This window comes from Procambarus clarkii, chromosome 11 (genome assembly GCF_040958095.1).
Source record: "Procambarus clarkii isolate CNS0578487 chromosome 11, FALCON_Pclarkii_2.0, whole genome shotgun sequence".
Lineage (NCBI taxonomy): Eukaryota > Metazoa > Arthropoda > Malacostraca > Decapoda > Cambaridae > Procambarus > Procambarus clarkii.
In genome coordinates this window covers 51,899,730-51,923,826 of record NC_091160.1, presented here as the reverse complement: position 1 = coordinate 51,923,826, position 24,097 = coordinate 51,899,730, and the positions used below count along the sequence as shown (strand labels likewise).

The 24,097-nt window shown below is 46.9% G+C and overlaps 1 protein-coding gene across 1 annotated transcript in view; it reads right to left on the bottom strand.

Annotated features, from left to right (window-relative positions):
- Positions 1–24,097, bottom strand: part of LOC138363751 (neural-cadherin-like) — a 48,202-nt gene that overhangs the window by 4,547 nt on the left and 19,558 nt on the right. The window contains exons 2-6 of the mRNA XM_069323145.1: positions 18,403–18,512; positions 14,473–14,475; positions 10,487–10,615; positions 5,287–5,493; positions 3,941–4,192 (exon numbers count right to left, since the gene is read on the bottom strand). Coding sequence (XP_069179246.1) covers positions 3,941–4,192; positions 5,287–5,493; positions 10,487–10,615; positions 14,473–14,475; positions 18,403–18,512 — 701 coding nt within the window. The remainder of the gene's footprint in view (positions 1–3,940; positions 4,193–5,286; positions 5,494–10,486; positions 10,616–14,472; positions 14,476–18,402; positions 18,513–24,097) is intronic.

The following is a 24,097-nucleotide window of genomic DNA, read 5'->3' as shown; positions in this document are numbered from 1 at the left end:
CTTAGAGGAGCTTTAGGTGGAGTCTGGTTTGGTTTCCCAACCAGTTGACAAACAATACACGCATTACAAAATTTTGCCACATCGCTTTTCAGCTTGGGCCAGAAAAAATACTTTAAAATTTTGTGATACGTGATATTAATACCTTGATGTCCCCCCATAGGATCATCATGAGCAGCTGCCAAAACTCTTTCTCTATAGCAGGTCGGCAACATAACCTGGTGGACTACCTCCCACTCATTTGACAAGGGTCTGTGGTCTCCATTTTCTCATCAAAATCCGATCATTGTAGTAGTACCCAGTTGCTGCGTCTACAATTTCCTCCATAGAGACGGCTGTTTTATGACAATCTGCAAGAGTGGGGTCAGCTTTCTGTAACTCACTCAAGGAGGCATCTAGGCCTTGGTCAGATGCCATTGGCCGAGGCTCAACAGTGTTCTCCTCCACCTCCCCACTACTCTCTGTAGATGGCGGTGGCAGGCTCTCCACAATGTCCTCGGCCACGTCATCGAGTCGGGCCATGAATGTGTCCGCGAGGTCCACTTGGTTTTCACCACTCGGAAAGCTCCTCGTGACCTCGGGATTTAACACCTTGGCAAGCACAGGGCTGCCCTTACATTTAAGTCCCATAGACCTGGTCACCGCGCACGCAGGGTACACAACATTATCCTCTGCGACGGGTGGATCCAGGCAAACCTTAGGGGTAGGCAACATAATAGGCAGTCTGGAGTCCCCTACCTTATCCCCTGCTAAATCATTACCAACTATTACATCAACATTAGGGAAAGGTAGGTATGAAGTGACTCCGACTGTACAAACACCCTTGTGGAAATCAGATTCCAGGGTAACCTTATGGAGGGGTACTGCCCGAGTATCACTAGTGACACCCTCGACCAGTACCACCTCTCCAGTGTCGAGAGTGTTGGCACCTTGCAACGCACTCTCTAAAATTAAAGTCTGTATGGCACCGGTGTCTCGGAAGATCACCACGTCCTTCCAGGAAGAACCCTCAGACAAAAGTAGTCTCCCTTTCGATAAGAATGGGGTAAGCAAGTCCAACCACTGTGGGTTGGAGGTCTTACTCCCTAACCCTTCCGAAGGCCTCAAGCCCTGTGTCACAACTAGAGCATTGGGTCTTTTTTCAGGGTGCAATTGCCAACAACGGCTAATAGTGTGGTTTGGACGATTACAGTGACCACAAAAACGTCGGGGAGAAGAGACATTACTAACAGAATTACCCTTCGGTTCACCTTTAGGTGCCGTTGGGCTAGACACTTTAACAGGGTTAGTTATGTCTGAAACAGAAGGTGCATTAGGTAAAGGGTTAGAATGAGCTGGTCTGGACTGGCTGTGGGTATAAGGTTTGCTACTCTGTGGGGTATAATTATTTTTATTGGGCCTTTTGCCCGCCAATTGGTAGTTTTCTGCCAACTTGGCCAAATCCCCTATTTTAGAATTTAACTCTATCCTTCCTTTAATGTACTGTGATACGTTCTCTGGCATAACATCTATAAAATGCTCCATTAAAATTAAGTTCCTGAGAGCCTCGTATGTTTCGGCTTTCGCCGAGCGAATCCATCTATCAAATAATCGAATTTGATCATTCACAAATTCAGTGAGCGGTTGGTTGTGAGTAGGCCTAAGGTTACGATAAACTTGGCGGTGAGCTTCAGGAGTAATTTCATATGCCCGCAAAATACATTCCCTGACTTTATCATATTCGAAACACTCGTCGTCAGGCATGTTTATAAAAATATCTTGTGCTTTACCCCTAAGTCTTCCCTGTAGGATTTTCACCCACTCTTCCTTTGGCCAGTTCATGGACATGGCCACTCTCTGAAAATGGTTGAAAAACCTTTCAGGGTCAGACTCGGAAAATTCAGGCAAATTATGCTTTTTCTCATAATGCCTGGGGTTTGAATCCCCGGCAGGTGGAGGTCCAGTGGCATTCGCTCTAATTCTAGCCTCCTCGGTTTTGAGTTTTTCCTCCTCTAATTTTATTTTTGCTAACTCAAAAGCTAATTCACTCTCCCTATGAGTTGCACTTTCTGCTTGGCTAGGCTGGCATAAAGGTGTATCACTTGCTAATAGTTCTTCATCAATACAATGTAGTAATATTTCATTCACCAAAGTCCACTTTTTATCTGCGACATTTAATTCTAGGCCAAATTCCTGGCCTAACAATACTAAATTAGACTTTTTAAGTTTCTTTATCTCTACCACTGAAGGCTCCCTTGCCAGGTTCTGCATTTCAGAAGACATCATTAATAATTTTAACTCCCAGCCAAAGAAAAAATTAAAAAATAAAAATTGGAAAAAAAAAACAAAAATTTGCACGGCCCCTAACACAAGGCCACACTAACCTTAATCGTGAAGGGATACAGCTGGGTGTCCAGTCAGTGCAAGAATGTCCTTTGCTAGATGAGCTGGACCCTAGGCTAGCACACAACCGTTCTGCGGAAATAAAAAATTTTAATTTTGGCACTCAAGAATCTAATTTTTTTTACACTTATAATGTTCCTCCCGGACTGGCCAACCACTTGTTATAACTAATATGAGTGGGGCTTCTATGGGGTACTGGTACTATTGAGGGGTAAAGGTAGTTAGAAGACAAGAGTATCAAATATGGGAGAGCTAAAAGGCCCGGCCCCCAAAATAAACTATCCACAGTAGTAATAACTTGCTACAAGACCATATATGTTAGTCTAAGGGTTGATCACTGCGCTCCCACCTTGGAAGAAGAGATACTCTGTAATTCATGTACTTATTTATTAACCCCTTAACAACCCCCCATATACACTCACACCAATAACAATAATAATAATAACTTTACCACACTATCTTACGTTAAAAGCCTTGGTCCACGTAGGCAGGATACAAGGTTTACACTAATAACAAGCTAGGGTAAAGTACTACTGGATAAGCACTAAAGCTGGATGCAGCTTAGGGTAGTGAAACCACGTGGGACCCTAATACAAAACACAACACTTAGGGGTACCCAAACACTGGCAAAATACTATCCCCAGGTCTCACCAATCGTTACTACCAGAGTAGGCACACTTAACACCATATAATACTTAACTTAAGGGTACAGGAACTTCAGGTAAGGGAAATAAGTAAGAGGAGAAGGAAGGAGAGTAGGGATACAGCCACAGAGTAGGTCTTAACCGCACGACACCAGCCACAGAGAAGAGCGAGCTAGCCACCAGCTGCCTCCCTCATCGTGGTGCCGGGAGGAGCCTAATTGATCGTGCAGCTAAGCACATTAAAGATCTTCCCCTATGCAACGTATTGTTACTTTATGAATGATTAGAAAGTATTAGTAAGCAACGTTGGTGCCTATGTTATTATTTAATAATCAACTCCAGCTCAGTCTTTAAATGCTCTTTGAGAAACAATAATAGTCTTACGTCTGGCAGGGAAGATACAAACAATTGACATTCTAGATGCCCAACTGTACTACCAGAAAGTTTAATAGCTCAATTTTGACCTCTGGTTTCCACTGGAGAACCCAGGGTCGTAACAGTGACATACATTCTTATTAATTTGTTGCGACATCCTAGAATAGCAAATTTATAACAACAGATGAAATAAGGGATCCGACGACCCCTTGCACATTATTACTAAAAATAACACGGTTTTACAGGTAAGAATTTAACTTCTTAATTACAGAACAAAATGTAATCTTGTACTCTTCTAGTAATCTGCTTACTCGTGAGCATGTATGGATGAGTGTGGTATGTGATTGTGGTGTGTGTATGTGTGTGTGTGTGTGTGTGTGTGTGTGTGTGTGTGTGTGTGTGTGTGTGTGTGTGTGTGTGTGTGTGTGTGTGTGTGTGTGTGTGTGTGTGTGTGTGTGTTTATGAGTGCAGCAAACAATTCTCTGGTCTTAAACATGTGAAACAAAATCATGTATCTTCCACACACAGCAGTTCAAACTCACAGGAAGACAGTGATCCGGGAGAAGAGCCATCGCCTTCGTAAGCATAATTCCTCAGGTGGTCCCCTGCGGGAGGGATACTGCCGGTACCTCTCTTACCGCCGACGCCGTTCTGCTTCCCATTCTCCAGCGTCGTCCCTCCGGATTTCTTGCTTCCACGCTCAAAGTCCGGGGCAGGCACTAAGAACCCGCTCCGTCTCTGGTCCTCCATGCTGCTGGTCTCAGAGGCGGCGTCCACCTGCAGCACATCTACGCCTGCCCAATATTATTAAATGAAATAAACAAAACATTCTCAGAAAAAAACTTACATAAGCTGACAAGATCAATATATAAATACAGTTCTCTCCAAGGGCAAGCGATTTATATACAGAGATCCGAATAGCATATGAAAGCTGAAACTATAAAGATACTTAATCACTTGTGAATGGTATTGAAGGGCTCCTCTGATGCCTACCGGGATGAAGCCATTCGCTGGCTTTGATTAAGTACTTAATGCAACTCAAGAGGCCACTGACCTGGTAGGTTAAGGTTTCTGATTCAGGCTGGCAGTGGGAAGGGCCACATACCTGCTTTGTTGGGGTTCTTGGTCCACGATGGTAGGAAGAGGGCCACATACCTGCTATGTTGGGTTTCTGGTCAAGGCTGGTAGGGGGACGACCACATACCTGCTATGTTGGGGTTCTTGGTGCAGGCTAGTAGGGCGAGGGCCACATACCTCCTATGTTGGGGTTCTTGGTCCAGGCTGGCAGGTGGGGGGGGAGGGCCACATACCTGCTATGTTGGGGTTCTTGGTCCAGGCTGGTAGGGGGGGGGGGAGGGCCACATACCTGCTATGTTGGGGTTCTTGGTCCAGGCTGGTAGGGGGGGAGGGCCACATACCTGCTATGTTGGGGTTCTTGGTCCAGGCTGGTAGGGGGGGGAGGGCCACATACCTGCTATGTTGGGGTTCTTGGTCCAGGCTGGTAGGGGGGGGGGAGGGCCGCATACCTGCTATGTTGGGGTTCTTGGTCCAAGCTGGTAGAGGGAGGGCCACATACCTGCTATGTTGGGGTTCTTGGTCCAGGCTGGCAGGGGGGGGGGGAGGGCCACATACCTGCTATGTTGGGGTTCTTGGTCCAGCCTGGTAGGGGGGGGAGGGCCACATACCTGCTATGTTGGGGTTCTTGGTCCAGGCTGGTAGGGAAGGGAGGGCCACATACCTGCTATGTTGGGGTTCTTGGTCCAAGCTGGTAGGGGGAGGGCCACATACCTGCTATGTTGGGGTTCTTGGTCCAAGCTGGTAGGGGGAGGGCCACATACCTGCTATGTTGGGGTTCTTGGTCCAAGCTGGTAGGGGGAGGGCCACATACCTGCTATGTTGGGGTTCTTGGTCCAGGCTGGCTGACCGTTGGCTTTGGGCGGCGTCAACAGTTGCAGCTCCAGCAGGTTGGGCGTGTGGTTGCAGGGCGGGGAAACCTGTTGCTCACAGCGGACGGCGTCTTCCTTGTTGTCGGCGGCGCCTCTGCGCAGCGCCGAGTGGCGGTGGTGCTGATGCAGCAGAAAGGCGCAGATCAGCACTGTTTTGGGAGGAGCACGTGATGAGCTCAATGTTTAGTAGTCTAGTGATGTGACCTAGACTGACAGTCTAGTGATGTGGCCTACTCTGACAGTCTAGTGATGTGACCCACACTGGAAGTCTAGTGATGTGACCCACACTGACAGGCTAATGATGTGACCCACACTGACAGTCTAGTGATGTTACCCACACTGACAGTCTAGTGATGTGACCCACACTGGAAGTCTAGTGATGTGACCCACACTGACAGGCTAATGATGTGACCCACACTGACAGTCTAGTGATGTTACCCACACTGGCAGTCTAGTAATGTTACCCACACTGGAAGTCTAGTGATGTGACCCACACTGACAGGTGTTATGATTTCAGCCTGCAGGAGAAACGAGTCTCCCTCCTTGAGAGTTATTCATCAAGCCTGACCTGATTAGAAGGTCTAGCAAATATTGAGGTGATAACGCGTATGTAAAATAGTTGCTTGGATATGTATAACAGTTTGAGATTATGGGCAATGAAGAAGAAAACAGATGGATGACTGGCTAGGAGATGTGGACATTTTGCTGGAGGCGTGAGGCTCGCTTCCGGAGGACCTTGACCTCACTTGAGTGCCAGACATCGCAGGGGAAAACCGCGCTCCGTTCGAGCTCCCGCCAGAAGGGGAACCCCTAGTGATATATCTCGAAGAGAAGAGAAGTGTGTAGACGTGCCAGCTGTGGAACCAAGCTGGGAACGTTGTGGTCTCAAGTCCTGGTCGACGAAGTGTTTATTAAATCGCCCAGAGGCATTATTGTGGGCCGTGGAAGCGCCGTGACCAGACGCCGTCAGAGGGAGAAGCGCCCTCGACCAGTTAATCTGTGGTAAGCACGATATACGCCAGTTCATAGTGATAGCTTGTAGTTGGTCGTGTGCCCAGCGACAGTAGCGATGTTTATTTATAAGTTAGACATGTTTTAATAAGGCAGAAAGCCTGAAATAGGAGAGTGAAGAGGGAGGAGCACGGAGCGACGTCCGTCCCCTCTGAGCTCTGACAGACGACTGAGGGAGCCCGGCTCCTGACGGAGGAAGACCCTCCCAGCGAGTGAGGACCGTCGCCAGGCGAGGTGGAGTATGGACCCGCCCAAAACGGGGGAGTCTACTCTCACTGTATGTAGAGGACAGATAGAGGTTGGAGACAAACATATTGTGTGATTATTTTTGTTTATGTGTTAAAGGGAAAACATTTTATTGGAGTGTCGATGGGTTGCAGGTTTGTCTTTGGGGAAGAAGTTGCTGAGAACTTCGAAGCCAGCATAGATGGAGTAGTTGATGAGACTCCAAGGTAGTGGAGGAGAGGACCTCGAGCTGTGAAGAGAAGCAGTGAAGAGGAGTGTCACATGCTTCTGTAGAGGTGGAGAAGCACCATAGTTGCTCGAGGAAACTTCATGGTGTAGCAGCCAAGAGAGCTGTGGAGGAACCTAGCAGAAGTAGTAGAGCACCATAGTTGCTCAAGGAAACTTCATGATAGCAGCCTGGAGGAGCTGCAGAGGATCCTGGTAGTGAAGCCTGGAAGAACCTGAAGATATCAGGGTAGTGAACTTCCAGAGGTGGAAGGGAAGTTCTGGTGGATTACTTGTAAGGAGTTGATAGTGTTTGGTTGTCATTAGTGTGCAAGACGCAGTGAGAGGTGAGTGGTTGTTTGCATTCATATGTCAAGGAGTGTTTTACACTGAAGTTTAGAGTTACAGTCGTAGGCTGGATTACCTACAGATGTATGCGTTCCAGGACTGACAGTGATCGATTGATCATTGTTGTGTATCAATGAACATTTATACTGATATATGTTATTGCATTCAAATGCTGATTTTCTATATATATATTCTCTTGCTGATGGTGCAGCAGTGTATGTAGACTTGATCAACTTGAGGAGGTTGATAGTATCAGGTGGTGAACAAGGAGATAGGATACCACTTGATAAACTGATGGTAGAGTTCTGGTTGTGTTGGAGTGCAACCCGATTGTAATATTATTGAGTATCGGATTCATTATTATTATATGTGTATGTATTGTGTATGTGCTTTGTCCAGTAAATGTATCCCAATTTGCTGGTGTTTGCCCTTGACCTAGTGAGGCTTCCCATGAAATAGTACAGAAGAAGAGAGAGAGAGAGAAAGAAACAAGAACCACTGCTGTGGACAGGGTAAAAGGTAATACTAATAAGTCAAAAGGGGATTGAGGAGATCATATCACCTAAGGAGAGAGTGGGGAGTCACAGCGGCTCAAGTGGGTGTGTGCACGTGACAACGAGGCTGAGTGTTGGAGCCGCATCCCCTAAACATGTGACGTGGAGCCCCTCTCCAAGAGCCAGAAGCGCCAAGGGTGATCTCCTAGTATAAGCACTCTACCGAGTTGTGGGTTGGGTTGTCCGTAGAGAAGGATCGACAGTGACAACACCAACCAACCCACAGTATATGATACAGGCTAATGATGTGACCCACACTGACAGTCTAGTGATGTGACCCCACACTGATAATCTAGTGATGTGACTCACACTGACAGTCTAGTGATGTGACCAACACTGACAGTCTAGTGATGTGACCTACACTGACCGTCTAGTGATGTGACCCCACACTGACAGTCTAGTGATGTGACCCCACACTGATAGTCTAGTGATGTGACCCACACTGACAGTCTAGTGATGTGTCCAACACTGACAGTCTAGTGATGTGACCTTCACTGACAGTCCAGTGATGTGACCCACACTGAGTGTGTTGTGATGTGACTTACATCGACAGTCTAATGATGTGACCTACACTGACAGTCTAGTGATGTGACCTACACTGACAGTAGTCTAATGGTGTGGCCTACACTGACAGTAGTCTAATGGTGTGGCCTACACTGACAGTCTAATGATGTGGCCTACAGTGAGAGCAGTCTAATATGTTGCCTACACTAATAGTAGAAAAATGATGTGATCTACACTGACAGTAGTGTAATGTTGTGACCTACACTGACAGTAGTGTAATGATATGGCCTACACTGACAGTAGTCTAATAATTTAGCCTACACTGACAGTAGTCTAATGACGTGGCCTACACTGAAAGTAGTCTAATGATGTGACCTACACTGACAGTAGTGTAATGATGTGACCTAAACTGACAGTAGTCTAATGATGTAGCCTACACTGACAGTAGTCTAATGATGTGACCTACACTGACAGTAGTCTAATGATGTGACCTACACTGACAGTAGTCTAATGATGTGACCTACACTGACAGTAGTCTAATGATGTGACCTACACTGACAGTAGTCTAATGATGTGACCTACACTGACAGTAGTCTAATGATGTGACCAACACTGACAGTAGTGTAATGATGTGGCCTACAATGACAGTAGTCTAATAATTTAGCCTACACTGACAGTAGTCTAATGATGTGGCCTACACCGACAGTAGTCTAATGATGTGGCCTACACTGACAGTAGTCTAATGATGTGACCTACGCTGACAGTAGTCTAATGATGTGACCTACACTGACAGTAGTTTAATGATGTGATTTACACTGACAGTAGTCTAATGATGTGACCTACACTGACAGTAGTCTAATGATGTGACCTACACTGACAGTAGTCTAATGATGTGGCCTACACTGACAGTAGTCTAATGATGTGACCTACACTGACAGTAGTCTAATGATGTGACCTACACTGACAGTAGTCTAATGATGTGACCTACACTGACAGTAGTCTAATGATGTGACCTACACTGACAGTAGTCTAATGATGTGACCTACGCTGACAGTAGTCTAATGATGTGACCTACGCTGACAGTAGTTTAATGATGTGATTTACACTGACAGTAGTCTAATGATGTGACCTACACTGACAGTAGTCTAATGATGTGACCTACACTGACAGTAGTCTAATGATGTGGCCTACACTGACAGTAGTCTAATGATGTGACCTACACTGACAGTAGTCTAATGATGTGACCTACACTGACAGTAGTCTAATGATGTGACCTACACTGACAGTAGTCTAATGATGTGACCTACACTGACAGTAGTCTAATGATGTGACCTACACTGACAGTAGTCTAATGATGTAGACTATTATCTACATATCAGCAAAATATCAGCTGAATAATGATGAATATTACATTATGAGAAGTTTTATCATATAGCTTATTATATAGGGATACGAATTAAAAATAATATTGTTTAAGATATTTCTGTGTTTTATATTACCTTTTAAAATAATATAAAACAAAACTTTTAGTTGTGTATTTATCGCCCATATTCCGCTGGAATGATTGAGTGGGATGAACCCTGGAAACGCAGATGCGAATCCTGGTCTGGTCATAGAGTTCTTTGTCATTTATTGCCTTTGGGACCATTCAACCTTTCTCACTCTTGTAGGCTCAGCGCCACAAGAACATGCCCTGGGATTTGATGAACAAATTTACTCACGACACATTTCTTTCTTAGTGGCCTTCTTTGGGGAATTCGTTGTACTCTACGATCTTTTTTTATCTGTTGGTCTGATGATGACACCGTCTTTGACATATGCCCTAGACGTTTTAGAGTAAAATCTTGCAGGAACTCGAAGGCTTCTGACTCCTTATGTAACGCTGTGACAACTTGTTTCATAAGCCCAAATTTTATGTGCAATGGTGGGATTAGTATCTCCTGGGGATCCTCCCTGGCTCCCAACTGGCTTTGTTCTTCCCCACAGAGAACTTTATCTCCTATGGACAGTCAATTGGTAATACCTCTTTGGAGATCAATCAGAAACGTGACCCGTTTGAAGGTTCCGATGACGTCTCAGCCGGACTTAAAGGCGTCCAGCAATCACTAAAGCAAAGTTTAAGAAATAATAGCAATTTCCAATAATATGCGACATAAGCAATTACAAAATAAACTACTCAATAAAAACCAATTGTCACACATTGTTAAAGACGTGGACTGCTGCACATCACCAAAGCAGCATTTACAGAGTGAACTTAACAGGTAGATATACTCACGCAGGAGAAATGTGCACCAGACGACAATGGTCACCAGGATCCCGAGCGGCAGTTTTAGCGAAGTCTCCCCCACGTCTGGCAGGTGACAGTGTTGTCCGCTGAACCCCGCCGGACACGCACACATGAAGCCTTCACAGAGAACGGAATACCATTAGAAGAGGGTAACTTAAAAAAAGAAAAAAATCTAAACGTCTCATTATTAGGTGGAACAGAATTTCACTCATGAACATTAGAAACATAGGAAGTAGTGGCAAATTCCAAGTCAATTATAGAAGATGAATAAGATGAGTAGACAGTCCAAGTTAGTTGGAAGAGTAGGCAATGCAAATCAGGTGGATGAATAGGCATTTGAGGAGAAATGGGATAAGACCAAGTTAGTTGGATATGCAATCCGTCAGGTGGATGAATAGGCAGTCCAAATCAGGTGTATGGGCCCACAAGAGAGGGGCTCATATAAGAGGGGCCCACATGGGAGTGGCCCCCACAAGGGAGGGGCCCCACAAATGAGGGGCACCTGAGGAAGAGGCCTACGAGAGGGGCCCAAGGGGGAGGGGCCCATGAGAGAGGTACCCACAAGGGAGGGTCCGACAGGGGAGGGGCCCACACGGGACGGCGTCACAAGTGACGGGCCCCAAAAGAGAGGGTCCGACAAGGGAGCGACCCCCACAAGGAAGAGGCCTCCACAAGGTAGGGCCCCTCAAGGGAAGGGACCCACATGGAAAGGGCCCTACAAGGAAAAGCCCTATAAGGGAGATGCCCCCCACAAGGTAGAGAACTATAGGGGAAGATCCCGACAAGGAAAGTCCCTCAAGGGAGGGGCCCCACAAGGGAGGGCCCCACAAGGTAAAGCCCCACAAGAGAGGGGCCCAACGAGGGAGGACCCTACAAGGGAGGGCGCTACAAGAGAGGGGCCCACAAGGGAGGGTCCCTACAAGGGGCCCTCCTTTGCCTCTCCCTATCCCTCCCTACAAGGTGGTGGGGAGCGTGTAGCGAGGGTGGGGGCCCTTCCCTACAAGGAAGGGGCCCCACACGGAAGGGCCCCACAAGGCAGGGGCTGTTACGGCCCTCTCGGGTCGCAACTGAGTTCGTACTCTGATGTTATTAGAGGAAGTTGTATCCGGCCCCAAGCCAGTAGTGGCTTTCAAGGGATGAGATCCGTGACGCAAGTAACTTAAAGGGGAAGGGAAATAAAGTTAAGAACTTAAGATTATAATTATTACCATCACCAAATAAATAATATAAGATTACACAGGGGGAGGGGTATTAACACTGTACACAATCGTCTTCTCCTGAAGACTCTGGACCCAAGCTCTCGGTGCTAAGTCCTCGGTGCTTTCGTGGCCTCACAACGAATCCTTTGAGAAGCTGAGCCTACCCTGGCCACAGGTCAGCCAAAACACAGGTCCACTGGGGGCACCGCCGTGGAGGCCGTCAACCACAAGTCCAGCAGGTCTGCTGGCAGGTTCCGGATCAGCAACGCTGGTCAGGCCACTCCACGAGCGATACTAGGGTAGCGCCCTAGTCAGGAGCCTCGTGTGATACCACAAATCACTCTCCTTGGCATCAATACCCCAGTGGATAATCGTCTCCAGCAGTCGGTCCCGGGTAATCCTTCTACTGACACTCTACTGGCAGGGTAACACCACAGTGTTCTTCCGGGGGATGACTTCACAGCTGCTGCAGCAAAGCACAAGGTATGGAGACGGCTGCCTTGGGTAGACTGACTCAACTTCCATCACAGCAGTCCCAGGTCGACTCTGTAAGCAGACACGTCATCAATAACAGATACACACTACAGCACCCCACTTACAGGCTCAGACACAAACGCCCGACATATTCACTCCATAGATGGCGTTGTTGTCTGAGCACCACCTCACCAGAGGTCAGCAGCGGCGGTGTTGTGAGCTGCACAGGACTGGAAACCGGCCCTTGTGGCCAATACACGTCGTCCTCACCAGGTGTCGTCGTCCATTTGGTGGGGGTTTCGGGAGCTGACCCACAGATGGCGCGGTCGTCACTGCTCCGTGCTCGGACGCTGGATCCGGGTCCGTAACACCTCCCCACCAAAAAGAATTTGGTTTGGGGTTCTAGAAAGAGAATTACAAACCAAATTAGTACGGGGACACAACTCCAAATGGACTCACTTGCTTTATAAACTGGAACGGCGAGGCTGTCTCGTCCACAGAACTGTCCTACTGGGCAATTCCGGCACAACGGGAACTTGAAGATAGAAGACGATGATCTGTCTGAAGTAGTCTTCCACACTTCCACTGAGATGTTAATCAGGGGCATATTCTCACATCTCTCGAGTAAGGATTGGTTTCGACACGATCTGGGTCGACTCGACACTTCCCTATGTCGTGGCACCGATGATGGCTGGTCACAGACGGCATTTCTGGTGCCGGTCCGGTAGTCCTTCAGGGAGACAGGAACCTGGAATACAGGGGTCTGATAATTCAGAGTGATAGCGACAGTGGGTAAGTCAATACTTACTGCTACGCCTCTACTAGGCTTACACCTAGTTTCAACAGGGCTGGTCGTACATCGAAGATGGCATTCACTCTGCCCACGTCAGGTCGACCAACGTTCCGTATAACGCTGTATTGAGGCTCAGCAATCACGCGGGGGGTGTCAACCTGTCGGAAACAGTCACTCACATTATCATATCTCATACCTCCTGTATCAACCATCACCTTCCAAGCTCCTTCGTCGACTGCAACACTCGCAGTGCATGTCTCTAATCCCTGGGATCTCTTCGCGATTTTCATGGGAGCCATCATCTGTCGGGTCGTCCACTGGTCCTTACTGAGAACACTGAGAACACATAAGAGAACAAAACAAAATATCGCTAAGAAACATGGGACCAATTGAGGGATAAGCTTCCCGAGCCTGTCATGTCCATAACCGGCTATATCCACTAGCCTGGTTTGGACCAAAGAGGGCACTAGACCTTTCGAACACACCTCACATACCTCTGACGTCTGGGGAATCTCTGGCTGGTTCAATGAACGCTGTACCTTGCCATACCGCAAGTACACATCCGCCTTCGCTCCAGACTCGTTGGTATCCGTGGGTGCCTGCACACAAGGCCTCTCTTCTTGCTCAGGTACTTCTACTATCGTAACCGCATGTTCCTTGTCGAGAGAAGAATCAGGAGACTCTGCTAGAACACTGTCGATCTGCTGGTGAGAGGACAAATTAAACATGTTTAAATCCGGGTCTGTTTTTACCTGGACATTACCACTGCCTGCCGTTACCTCAGACCTTGCTGTTCTGGCTGACTCGTCCGCGACCTTGGGAAGATTGATGCTCCAATCTGTCACCAAGTCGTTGGCAAGTACCACGTCAATCCCAGCCACAGGGAGGGTATCGACTACTGCCAACGCACATGTGCCGCTGAAATAAGGCGAGTCGAGATGTACTGGCACTAAGGGGGCGATGTACTGCGTCCTTGGAAACCCAACCAGGACATCCTCTGGTCTCCCATCCACACTTACTCCCTCGGGTAACGAGTCTCTCACGATCAGGGACTGGGCTGCTCCACTATCTCTGAGCACTACAACTGATCTACCAGTATGATCACTCGTTACGTACCCGCTTGAAGTGTGAGGGGCGAACAAACTTGGTCCTTCCTGCGTCGTCATCGACTGGCTTCCTGCTGGTGGTGTAACACAGCTTATCATCATCACCTCCCTACGTGCGCCGCCACCTCTTCTGCCTCGGCACATAGCAGCTACATGCCCTTTCTGCCCACAAGTCCAGCACACCACGTTCCTCCTCGGACTCCGGTGTTTCGGACTGCTAGGACTAGTCCTTCGAGGGCTACTTGGGGGCGTCTTCTTAGCGCTTTGTGGGACGGGTCTTTCCTCTTCGTCATGAGGTCTGTCAAACCGGCGTTGGTAATGCCTTGGGACGTACTTAGCAGACGGCCTATGAGTCAGGATGTATTCCTCAGCCATTGTGGCTGCTGCACTCAAGGTCTCTACCTGCTGTTCATCTAAGTACGTCTTCAGGTCTCCAGACAAACAATCCTTGAAGTCCTCTAGCAGTATAAGCTGCTCGAGGTCTTCTTTGGTCTCCACCTTCCGAGAGGTACACCACTCCTGAAAAAGTCGCTCCTTGATTGTGGCGAATTCGGTAAAAGTGTGCTCTGAGGTCTTCTTCAGGTTCCTGAACTTCTGCCTGTACGCCTCAGGTACCAATTGGTACGCCATGAGCACCACTTTCTTCACCCTGTCGTAATCGCCAGAGTCGTCAAGGGATAACGTGGAGTAGGCAATTTGGGCCTTCCCAGTCAAGACTGACTGTATCATGATGGCCCAATTCTCCCTTGGCCACTCCAAAGAGGCAGCGACTTTCTCGAAGGCTGCAAAGAACTTTGAAACTTCCTTCTCGTTGAATTTGGGGACCATTTTGATGTTCCTTACCGGATCGAAACTACTGGTTTCCGTTGTTGGCCTCCGACCACCGCCTAATCGTAATACTTCTAGTTCATGTTGTCTCTGTCTTTCGTTTTCTTCTCTCTCTCGCTGTTCTCTTTCTCGTTTCTCTTCTCTTTCTCGCTCTTCTCTTCTTTCTTCTCGTTCTAATTCTAAACGTCTCATCGCCAATTCCTTTTCTTTCATCTCCATTTCTTTATCTTTTAATTCTCGTTCTATTTCTAACTTCTTCCACTCTATCTCGCGATTTATCTCTAAGGCGCGCATTTTGACTGTAAGCAAGCTAATATTCAGCTCACCTGCATCACTGTGAAGGTCACTGCCTTTATCTTCCTTTTCAGTGGAAGCAACTTCTTCACTTTCCTTGGTACCTAGTGCCTCACTTTCTTGTTTTTCTTCGGCCTTCAAATGCCGGTGAACCTTGGATAAGATCTCCACACGGGAATCACTGGCACGGATCTTTATCTCTAAGTAGGAACTAACTAGCACTAGTTCTGGTTTGCTCAGATATTTTAATCTGGCAAGACAGTCCTCTCTGTTCAGAAAAGCCTGCACATCGTCCAGATCATCGATGGTAGCTTTTTCTGCCATTGTCACAGATGGAACACTTAGCACTTAACACACCGCTTTCTCGTTAGCACTTAACGCACCGAGCACTGTTCTACGTCAATATTGCACTTTATCGCACCAAACACTGCACTTGTCAATATTGCACGTAATTACTTCGGGCACCGTACTACACAATATTGCACTGTATCGCAGCGAACACTTCGCTCTACAATATTGCACTGAATCACAGCGAACACTTCGCTCTACAATATTGCACTGAATCACAGCGAGCACTTCGCTCTACAATATTGCACTGAATCGCTTAATCACAGCGAGCACCGCACTGCACAATATCGCATTTAGTCACTCTGAGCACCGCGCAGGACGTATAACGTCCCAATCATCACCTGGTTGATACCTGGTTGATGGGGTTCTGGGAGTTCTTCTACTCCCCAAGCCCGGCCCGAGGCCAGGCTCGACTTGTGAGAGTTTGGTCCACCAGGCTGTTGCTTGGAGCGGCCCGCAGGGCCACGTACCCACCACAGCCCGGCTGATCCGGAACTTCTCTTAGAAAATCGTCCAGTTTTCTCTTGAAGATGTCCACGGTTGTTCCCGCAATATTTCTTATGCTCGCTGGGAGGACGTTGAACAACCGCGGACCCCTGATGTTTATACAGTGCTCTCTGATTGTGCCTATGGCACCTCTGCTCTTCACAGGTTCAATCTTGCATTTTCTTCCATATCGTTCACTCCAGTACGTTGTTATTTTACTGTGTAGATTTGGGACCTGACCCTCCAGTATTTTCCATGTGTATATTATTTGGTATCTCTCTCGTCTCCTTTCTAGAGAGTACATTTGGAGAGCTTTGAGACGATCCCAATAATTTAGGTGTTTTATCGCGTCTATGCGTGCCGTATATGTTCTCTGTATTCCCTCTATTTCAGCAATCTCTCCTGCTCTGAAGGGGGAAGTGAGTACTGAGCAGTACTCGAGACGGGACAACACAAGTGACTTGAAGAGTACAACCATTGTGATGGGATCCCTGGATTTGAAAGTTCTCGTAATCCATCCGATCATTTTTCTGGCTGACGCGATATTTGCTTGGTTATGCTCCCTAAACGTAAGATCGTCGGACATCATTATTCCCAAATCCTTGACATGCTGTTTTTCTACAATGGGAAGATTCGATTGTGTTTTGTACCCTGTATTATGTTTCAGATCCTCATTTTTGCCGTACCTGAGTACCTGAAATTTATCACTGTTAAACATCATGTTATTTTCTGCTGCCCAATCAAAAACTTTGTTTTTGATTGGGCAGCAGACTGATTGGGCAAAACTTTGTTTTTGATTGATCACACACAGGGGGAATTATTTACAGGGATTACGCCACTTCACCACCCCTGTCAAACATACTTAACAAGGGGACGGATCCCGCTGGGGATGCCAATTATGTTACGGCCCTCTCGGGTCGCAACTGAGTTCGTACTCTGATGTTATTAGAGGAAGTTGTATCCGGCCCCAAGCCAGTATAGTGACTTTCAAGGGATGAGATCCGTGACGCAAGTAACTTAAAGGGGAAGGGAAATAAAGTTAAGAACTTAAGATTATAATTATTACCATCACCAAATAAATAATATAAGATTACACAGGGGGAGGGGTATTAGCACTGTACACAATCGTCTTCTCCTGAAGACTCTGGACCCAAGCTCTCGGTGCTAAGTCCTCGGTGCTTTCGTGGCCTCACAACGAATCCTTTGAGAAGCTGAGCCTACCCTGGCCACAGGTCAGCCAAAACACAGGTCCACTGGGTGCACCGCCGTGGAGGCCGTCAACCACAAGTCCAGCAGGTCTGCTGGCAGGTTCCGGATCAGCAACGCTGGTCAGGCCACTCCACGAGCGATACTAGGGTAGCGCCCTAGTCAGGAGCCTCGTGTGATACCACAAATCACTCTCCTTGCCATCAATACCCCAGTGGATAATCGTCTCCAGCAGTCGGTCTCGGGTAATCCTTCTACTGCCACTCTACTGGCAGGGTAACACCACAGTGTTCTTCCGGGGGACGACTTCACAGCTGCTGTAGCAAAGCACAAGGTATGGAGACGGCTGCCTTTGGTAGACTGACTCAACTTCCATCACAGCAGTCCCAGGTCGACTCTGTAAGCAGACACGTCATCAATAACAGAGACACACTACAGCACCCCACTTACAGGCTCAGACACAAACGCCCGACATATCCACTCCATAGATGGCGTTGTTGTCTGAGCACCACCTCACCAGAGGTCAGCAGCGGCGGTGTTGTGAGCTGCACAGGACTGGAAACCGGCCCTTGTGGCCAATACACGTCGTCCTCACCAGGTGTCGTCGTCCATTTGGTGGGGGTTTCGGGAGCTGACCCACAGATGGCGCGGTCGTCACTGCTCCGTGCTCGGACGCTGGATCCGGGTCCGTAACAGGGGCCAACAAGGGAAGGACTTACAAGGGATGGGACCCACAAGGGAAGGGCCCCATAAAGAAAGGGCCCTATAGAGGAGGGCCCCACAAGGGAGGGGGCCCCACAAGGGAGGGGCCCACAAGGACGACTCACCTGGCTGGGTGTTGAAGCAGGTGCCTCCGTTAAGACAAGGTCGCCTCACCTGGCTGGGTGTTGAAGCAGGTGCCTCCGATAAGACAAGGACGCCTCACCTGGCTGGGTGTTGAAGCAGGTGCCTCCGATAAGACAAGGACGCCTCACCTGGCTGGGTGTTGAAGCAGGTGCCTCCGTTAAGACAAGGACGCCTCACCTGGCTGGGTGTTGAAGCAGGTGCCTCCGATAAGACAAGGACGCCTCACCTGGCTGGGTGTTGAAGCAGGTGCCTCCGATAAGACAAGGACGCCTCACCTGGCTGGGTGTTGAAGCAGGTGCCTCCGATAAGACAAGGACGCCTCACCTGGCTGGGTGTTGAAGCAGGTGCCTTCGTTAAGACAAGGACGCCACACACACTCGTCCTCGTCCTCACACGTCTCCTCACTACTGCTCAGCGCCCGGCCCTCACCACACCTGTGACGACCACACCTGTCACTACCAGCCCCTCACCACACCTATGATGACCACACCTGTCACTAAAAACCCCTCACCACACCTGTGATGACCACACCTGTCACTACCAGCCCCTCACCACACCTGTCACTACCAACCCCTCACCACACCTGCAATGACCACACCTGTCACTACCAGCTCCGCACCATACCTGTGATGACCAAACCTGTCACTACCAGCCCTTCACCACACCTGTGATGACCACACATGTCACTACCAGCCCCTCACCACACCTGTTATGACCACACCTGTCACTACCAACCTCTCACCATACCTGTGATGATCACACCCGTCACTACTAGCCCCTCACCACACCTGTGATTACCACATATGTCACTACCAGCCCCTCAACACACCTGTCACTACCAGCCCCTCACCACACATGTGATGACCAAACCTGTCACTACCAGCCCCTCACCACACATGTGATGACCACACCTGTCACTACCAGCTTTTAATTTCATATCTAAATATGGAAATATGTTAGTAATTATACATCCATATTTTAAGTGTAAAACACATCAGAGGCCGTTCATTAAATCGACATTTAAGACCTCTAAGAGAGATTACATGTTAACTAAATAATAATTAATCCATGTTAAGAGTGGACAGTGGGAGGACAAAAGTTGTATAAAGTAGTGTAATATGTTATTACGACCGCGCGCACCAGCTGCCAGGTGGCACTCAGGTGAGTGCCACCCGACAGGTGGCGCGCGGGTGTGTAGTCACACATGGTTTTGGGGGATTTTCGGGGAAGTTTGGCGCGTTTCGGACGCGTGTGAGCATCCTGTGTTTGGGTATGTGGTCAGGAAAGAGGGGAAATCATGTTGTTGGATGCCAGGTGGAGCGCGTCGTCGTCGCAGAGGGTTTGGGAGGGGAATTTCCCGGAAGTTTGGCGCGTGTCGGAGGCGGTCTTGAGTGTCGGGTGAGCAGGTGTACCGCATCGCTCTAGACACAAATGGAATTTCTGGGAAGATGTGGGAATTTCTGGGAAGACGTATGAAAATACAAGGATATGAGTGGAATATGAGGAAGGAGATTGTCATAGACTTAATCCTGTGTGATGATGATGATGATGATAATAGTTTGATGATCGTGAGTAGAGGATGAGAGGGGAACCAACATAGTGGATATGTTGTTTGGGGAGGGGTGAGGGGGGGAGGGAGAGGAGAACCCCCATACCTGAGAGGAACGCCAGGAGGTCCATTAGCTTCCTCCTACAGGAAGTCGCAAGTGTTGAGGGGTAAGAGAGCGAGAGCTCACTCTCCTGCGGAAGTGGGGGCCATTTGTCTAAAGGGTTTTCGTTGTCTTCAGAGTGGCGATGTTCGTCCCACGACGACTCCCCATACACTGTGGATTCCGGTAAGAAGGGGCGAGGTACATACGACAGACCCACACCTGTCAGCCATCAATCACTCACACCCCTCATCCCCACCCGCTCCCATACCATCAACCATTGTTCCGTGCATTCTCTTTTAGTATGTGTAAGCTATATCCCAACGTGATCAACATGGTGAGAGCAATAACGAGGGAAAAGTAAACACATTATATAAATTTATTTCTTTATTAAACACTTTAGCGATTTACAACGATAATAATAATAATAATAATAATAATAATAATAATAAGACTTCTTCTTGGTGGTTTAGCTAGCAGACAGATGTAGAAAGGCTTTCATTCAGTCCATCGATCCTTCCCGACACGCTTGTCAATCAGTCAATCTGTAGAAAGGGGAAAAGGTTATAAGTTTTGTTGTTGCCAATGTTGTAAACATAAATACAGACATTATTATGTTCATCATTCAATCCTAACATAAAGTATTACTCACCGCACTATCATCCTAGCCAACTTCGTCACACAGCGTTTCACACTCAGCATCACTACCGTTTAAGCAGAATGTTTGCTTACACACAGGCATTTTCATCTGAGCGTAATTGAATTTCAACACTTTTTCATCATTCTTGCGAAAATGACCATATTTAAATGCTTCATCAAAGTGAAGCAGGGCGGCCTCTAAGCCTAGTCTGCAAAAATGATATGCAAAATAAACGGCGTAATGCCCACAGAAGTAACTATTCAAGGACTGAATCCTTTTCTTCATAATATATAGGGTATAGTCTTGGAAGTAAGACATAAACTCTTCGAAATATCTTGAATAAGATCCTATTGCAGGATTGGCATAGCTGTCTAGTATAACTATATCGCTTCTACCTTCATCCTTATTTACATAGAATGTTATCCAATGGCCCATTTTATTACGAGAACCCGAGTCCAGAGTGTTCATTATGAACACCACAGGTCTTTTTTTATGTATTTTTGTCAGTATTTTCCGTACGTCATCAGCTAGGAAACATCCTAGATAGTCCACCTTATCACCTAAATTACTTCTGATAGCCTCATTTATTTCCAAACAATTCATATTAGTATTTTATCCTCGCGTATCGCAAATAACGCGACGATCCGCGTTAATGCTGATCACACCTGTTGTAGACCCATAAACTAGAATGACTTTATTTCTAGCTACTCCGCGTTTAAATTCCAAAGCGATCCTCAGATTACCACTTTTTTCAATCGGTATGGTGTCATCTATATCCTCGGGTTGTAAATTAAAGGCCAGTATGGTTCCACCATTCACATATGTGTCATAAGATAATATATTGTCTTTATCAAAGCCTAAGGCTAGTAATGCTGTGTAATACAACTTGGCGCAGTTATGAGGGAAGTCACACCCAATATTGACAATATTAGTGCTATTCTGGGATATTAATACTTCCCAGTAGTGACAGGCGTGGTCATCACATGTGTGGTGAGGGGCTGGTAGTGACAGGTTTGGTCATCACATGTGTGGTGAGGGGCTGGTAGTGACAGGTGTGTTGAGGGGCTGGTAGTGACATATGTGGTAATCACAGGTGTGGTGAGGGGCTAGTAGTGACGGGTGTGGTCATCACAGGTATGGTGAGAGGTTGGTAGTGACAGGTGTGGTCATAACAGGTGTGGTGAGGGGCTGGTAGTGACATGTGTGGTCATCACAGGTGTGGTGAAGGGCTGGTAGTGACAGGTTTGGTCATCACAGGTATGGTGCGGAGCTGGTAGTGACAGGTGTGGTCATTGCAGGTGTTGTGAGGGGTTGGTAGTGACAGGTGTGGTGAGGGGCTGGTAGTGACAGGTGTGGTCATCACAGGTGTGGTGAGGGGTTTTTAGTGACAGGTGTGGTCGTCATAGGTGTGGTGAGGGGCTGGTAGTGACAGGTTTGGTCGTCACAGGTGTGGTGAGGGCCGGGCGCTGAGCAGTAGTGAGGAGACGTGTGAGGACGAGGACGAGTGTGTGTGGCGTCCTTGTCTTAACGAAGGCACCTGCTTCAACACCCAGCCAGGTGAGGCGTCCTTGTCTTATCGGAGGCACCTGCTTCAACACCCAGCCAGGTGAGGCGTCCTTGTCTTATCGGAGGCAGGAGGACAGGTTCTAGCTCATGGTCCCCAGTAGGGCCACAGAATTCCATACACATGACTGATGCCAAAGACTGACATTAGCATATCCACCGGAATATCCCCGGGGGAGCCTCCGGAGCTCACCCCAAAAATGGCGTTTCATTATATTCAACGCTGGTATTTGTGCTTACTGGTCAGGGCTAATGTTGTGAATAATCAATTGCTGATTGTTGTAGGGATAAAAAATATTTTAATAACTTAGTTTAATAGTTTTTGCTTAGTTAAAATCTTTACAAAGTGCTCAAACATGATTGTCATTGCATTATGAGTTCAACAAATTCTTCAGCATTTGTGTAAACTTCTTCATTCACTTTTGATCACTTACAGTTTATCTTGTCATTACTTATTACAGACCATTAATCCTTCAATACTGTTTTAATTGGTAAATGGTGAACTGTGATGAGCAAAATATGAATAACATCTTATCTTGAGATGATTTAGGGGCTTTAGTGTCCCCGCGGCCCGGTCCTCGACCAGGCCTCCACCCCCAGGAAAAAGCCCGTGACAGCTGACTAACACCCAGGTACCTATTTTACTGCTAGGTAACAGGGGCATAGGGTGAAAGAAACTCTGCCCATTGTTTCTCGCCGGCGCCTAGGATCAAACCCAGGACCACAGGATCACAAGTCCAGTGTGCTGTCCGCTCGGCCGACCGGCGCATGCTCAGTTCAGCTTTTCAATATATTGTATGGAGTTTTTTTATGAATTCCTGTGATGGAATATGAATGGCGTGATGCAGTGCATGGTATTCGGATCATTTGGCTACTTTTTTAAACATCTTTACGTCTGGCCAGTAACTGGATGGATGGCCACGTAGATTGTAGTATCTTTAGCTAGGGGGGAACCTAAACCTAACAGGTTTGATGTCCCAAAAATGGGACATAAAAAAATATTGTCTTATGCCTAATTAAGGCTGTTGACATGAAAGCAGACTTTGAAATTGGAATGGAAATGCACATTTCAAACTTTGTGATGCACTAGTCACATGTTATCAGAATGGTTTTTATTTGATCTGGGAAAATCTCATCACTCTTGTTCCTGAATGGTATTGCCACTTTGGATGGAAAATAATCCCTTGCTTTACCATAACATAAGTAAATGTTGATTAGGTTTGTGTGCATATTTGGCAAAATGAAGGGCAGGTTATTGATAGGTCCTTTTTTGTTGTTGTTGTTTTGTAGGTTCCTACTGCATAAAATCTAGTTATGTTTGGTATATTGTGAAGCTCAAGACTTTTCGCAAGTCACCTTCTCACCAAAATTGTTCAAAGTCAATCTGATTTGAGTGTTTTCCTACATTGCTCAGTTCAAATGACTGAAATTTGTGTTACCAGTGAATTACAGTTTAAAATGCTAGAAGAGTTCCATTTATTACTTTTAGACTGTAGCTGCTTCAAAGACCAATTTGGAACATTAATTGTGCATTCTCAATCTTCACTTACAAAAGGTAGGAGAAGTAAGTAATTATCAATAGAAGGCACCAAACCGGGAAAAGGTAGGAGAAGTCAAGTGTAATTATTGAATTTAATCACCACCACTGATATCAGTATACTGTATTCACAAATAAATCAAGAAATAGAAAGATGACACTTAAAATTCTTCTATTTAATTTTTTTATCGGGTATAATAGCCATGTAGTACATAGTGGTTTGAATCTGTCTGCACTTCAGTAATATTGCATATAAACCCATAAAATACAAGCACACACATTTCAAACACTTATTCATATAATGCTTAATTGTATAATCAGTTTATTAATTAATTGCTTTTTTTCATATGTTTTATCTCAAAACCACCACCATGCTTCAACTTATCAGTATCTTAATTACATAAAATATAAATTTTAACAGAAAAACTAAATCCTCTCGTTTTCCTCCCCATAAAGTTGATCTTACTGAGTGCTCTTTCAACAGGAATTCCCGTAGATGGAGGGAGTGACTGGCTGTGTATCAATCGTGATTTTGTTGAATATGTAGTTAACAGTCAGGATCAGCTTGTGAAAGGCCTCAAGAAATCTTATTCCTATTTCGCTGTTACCTGCCGAGGTAAGCATTCCAGA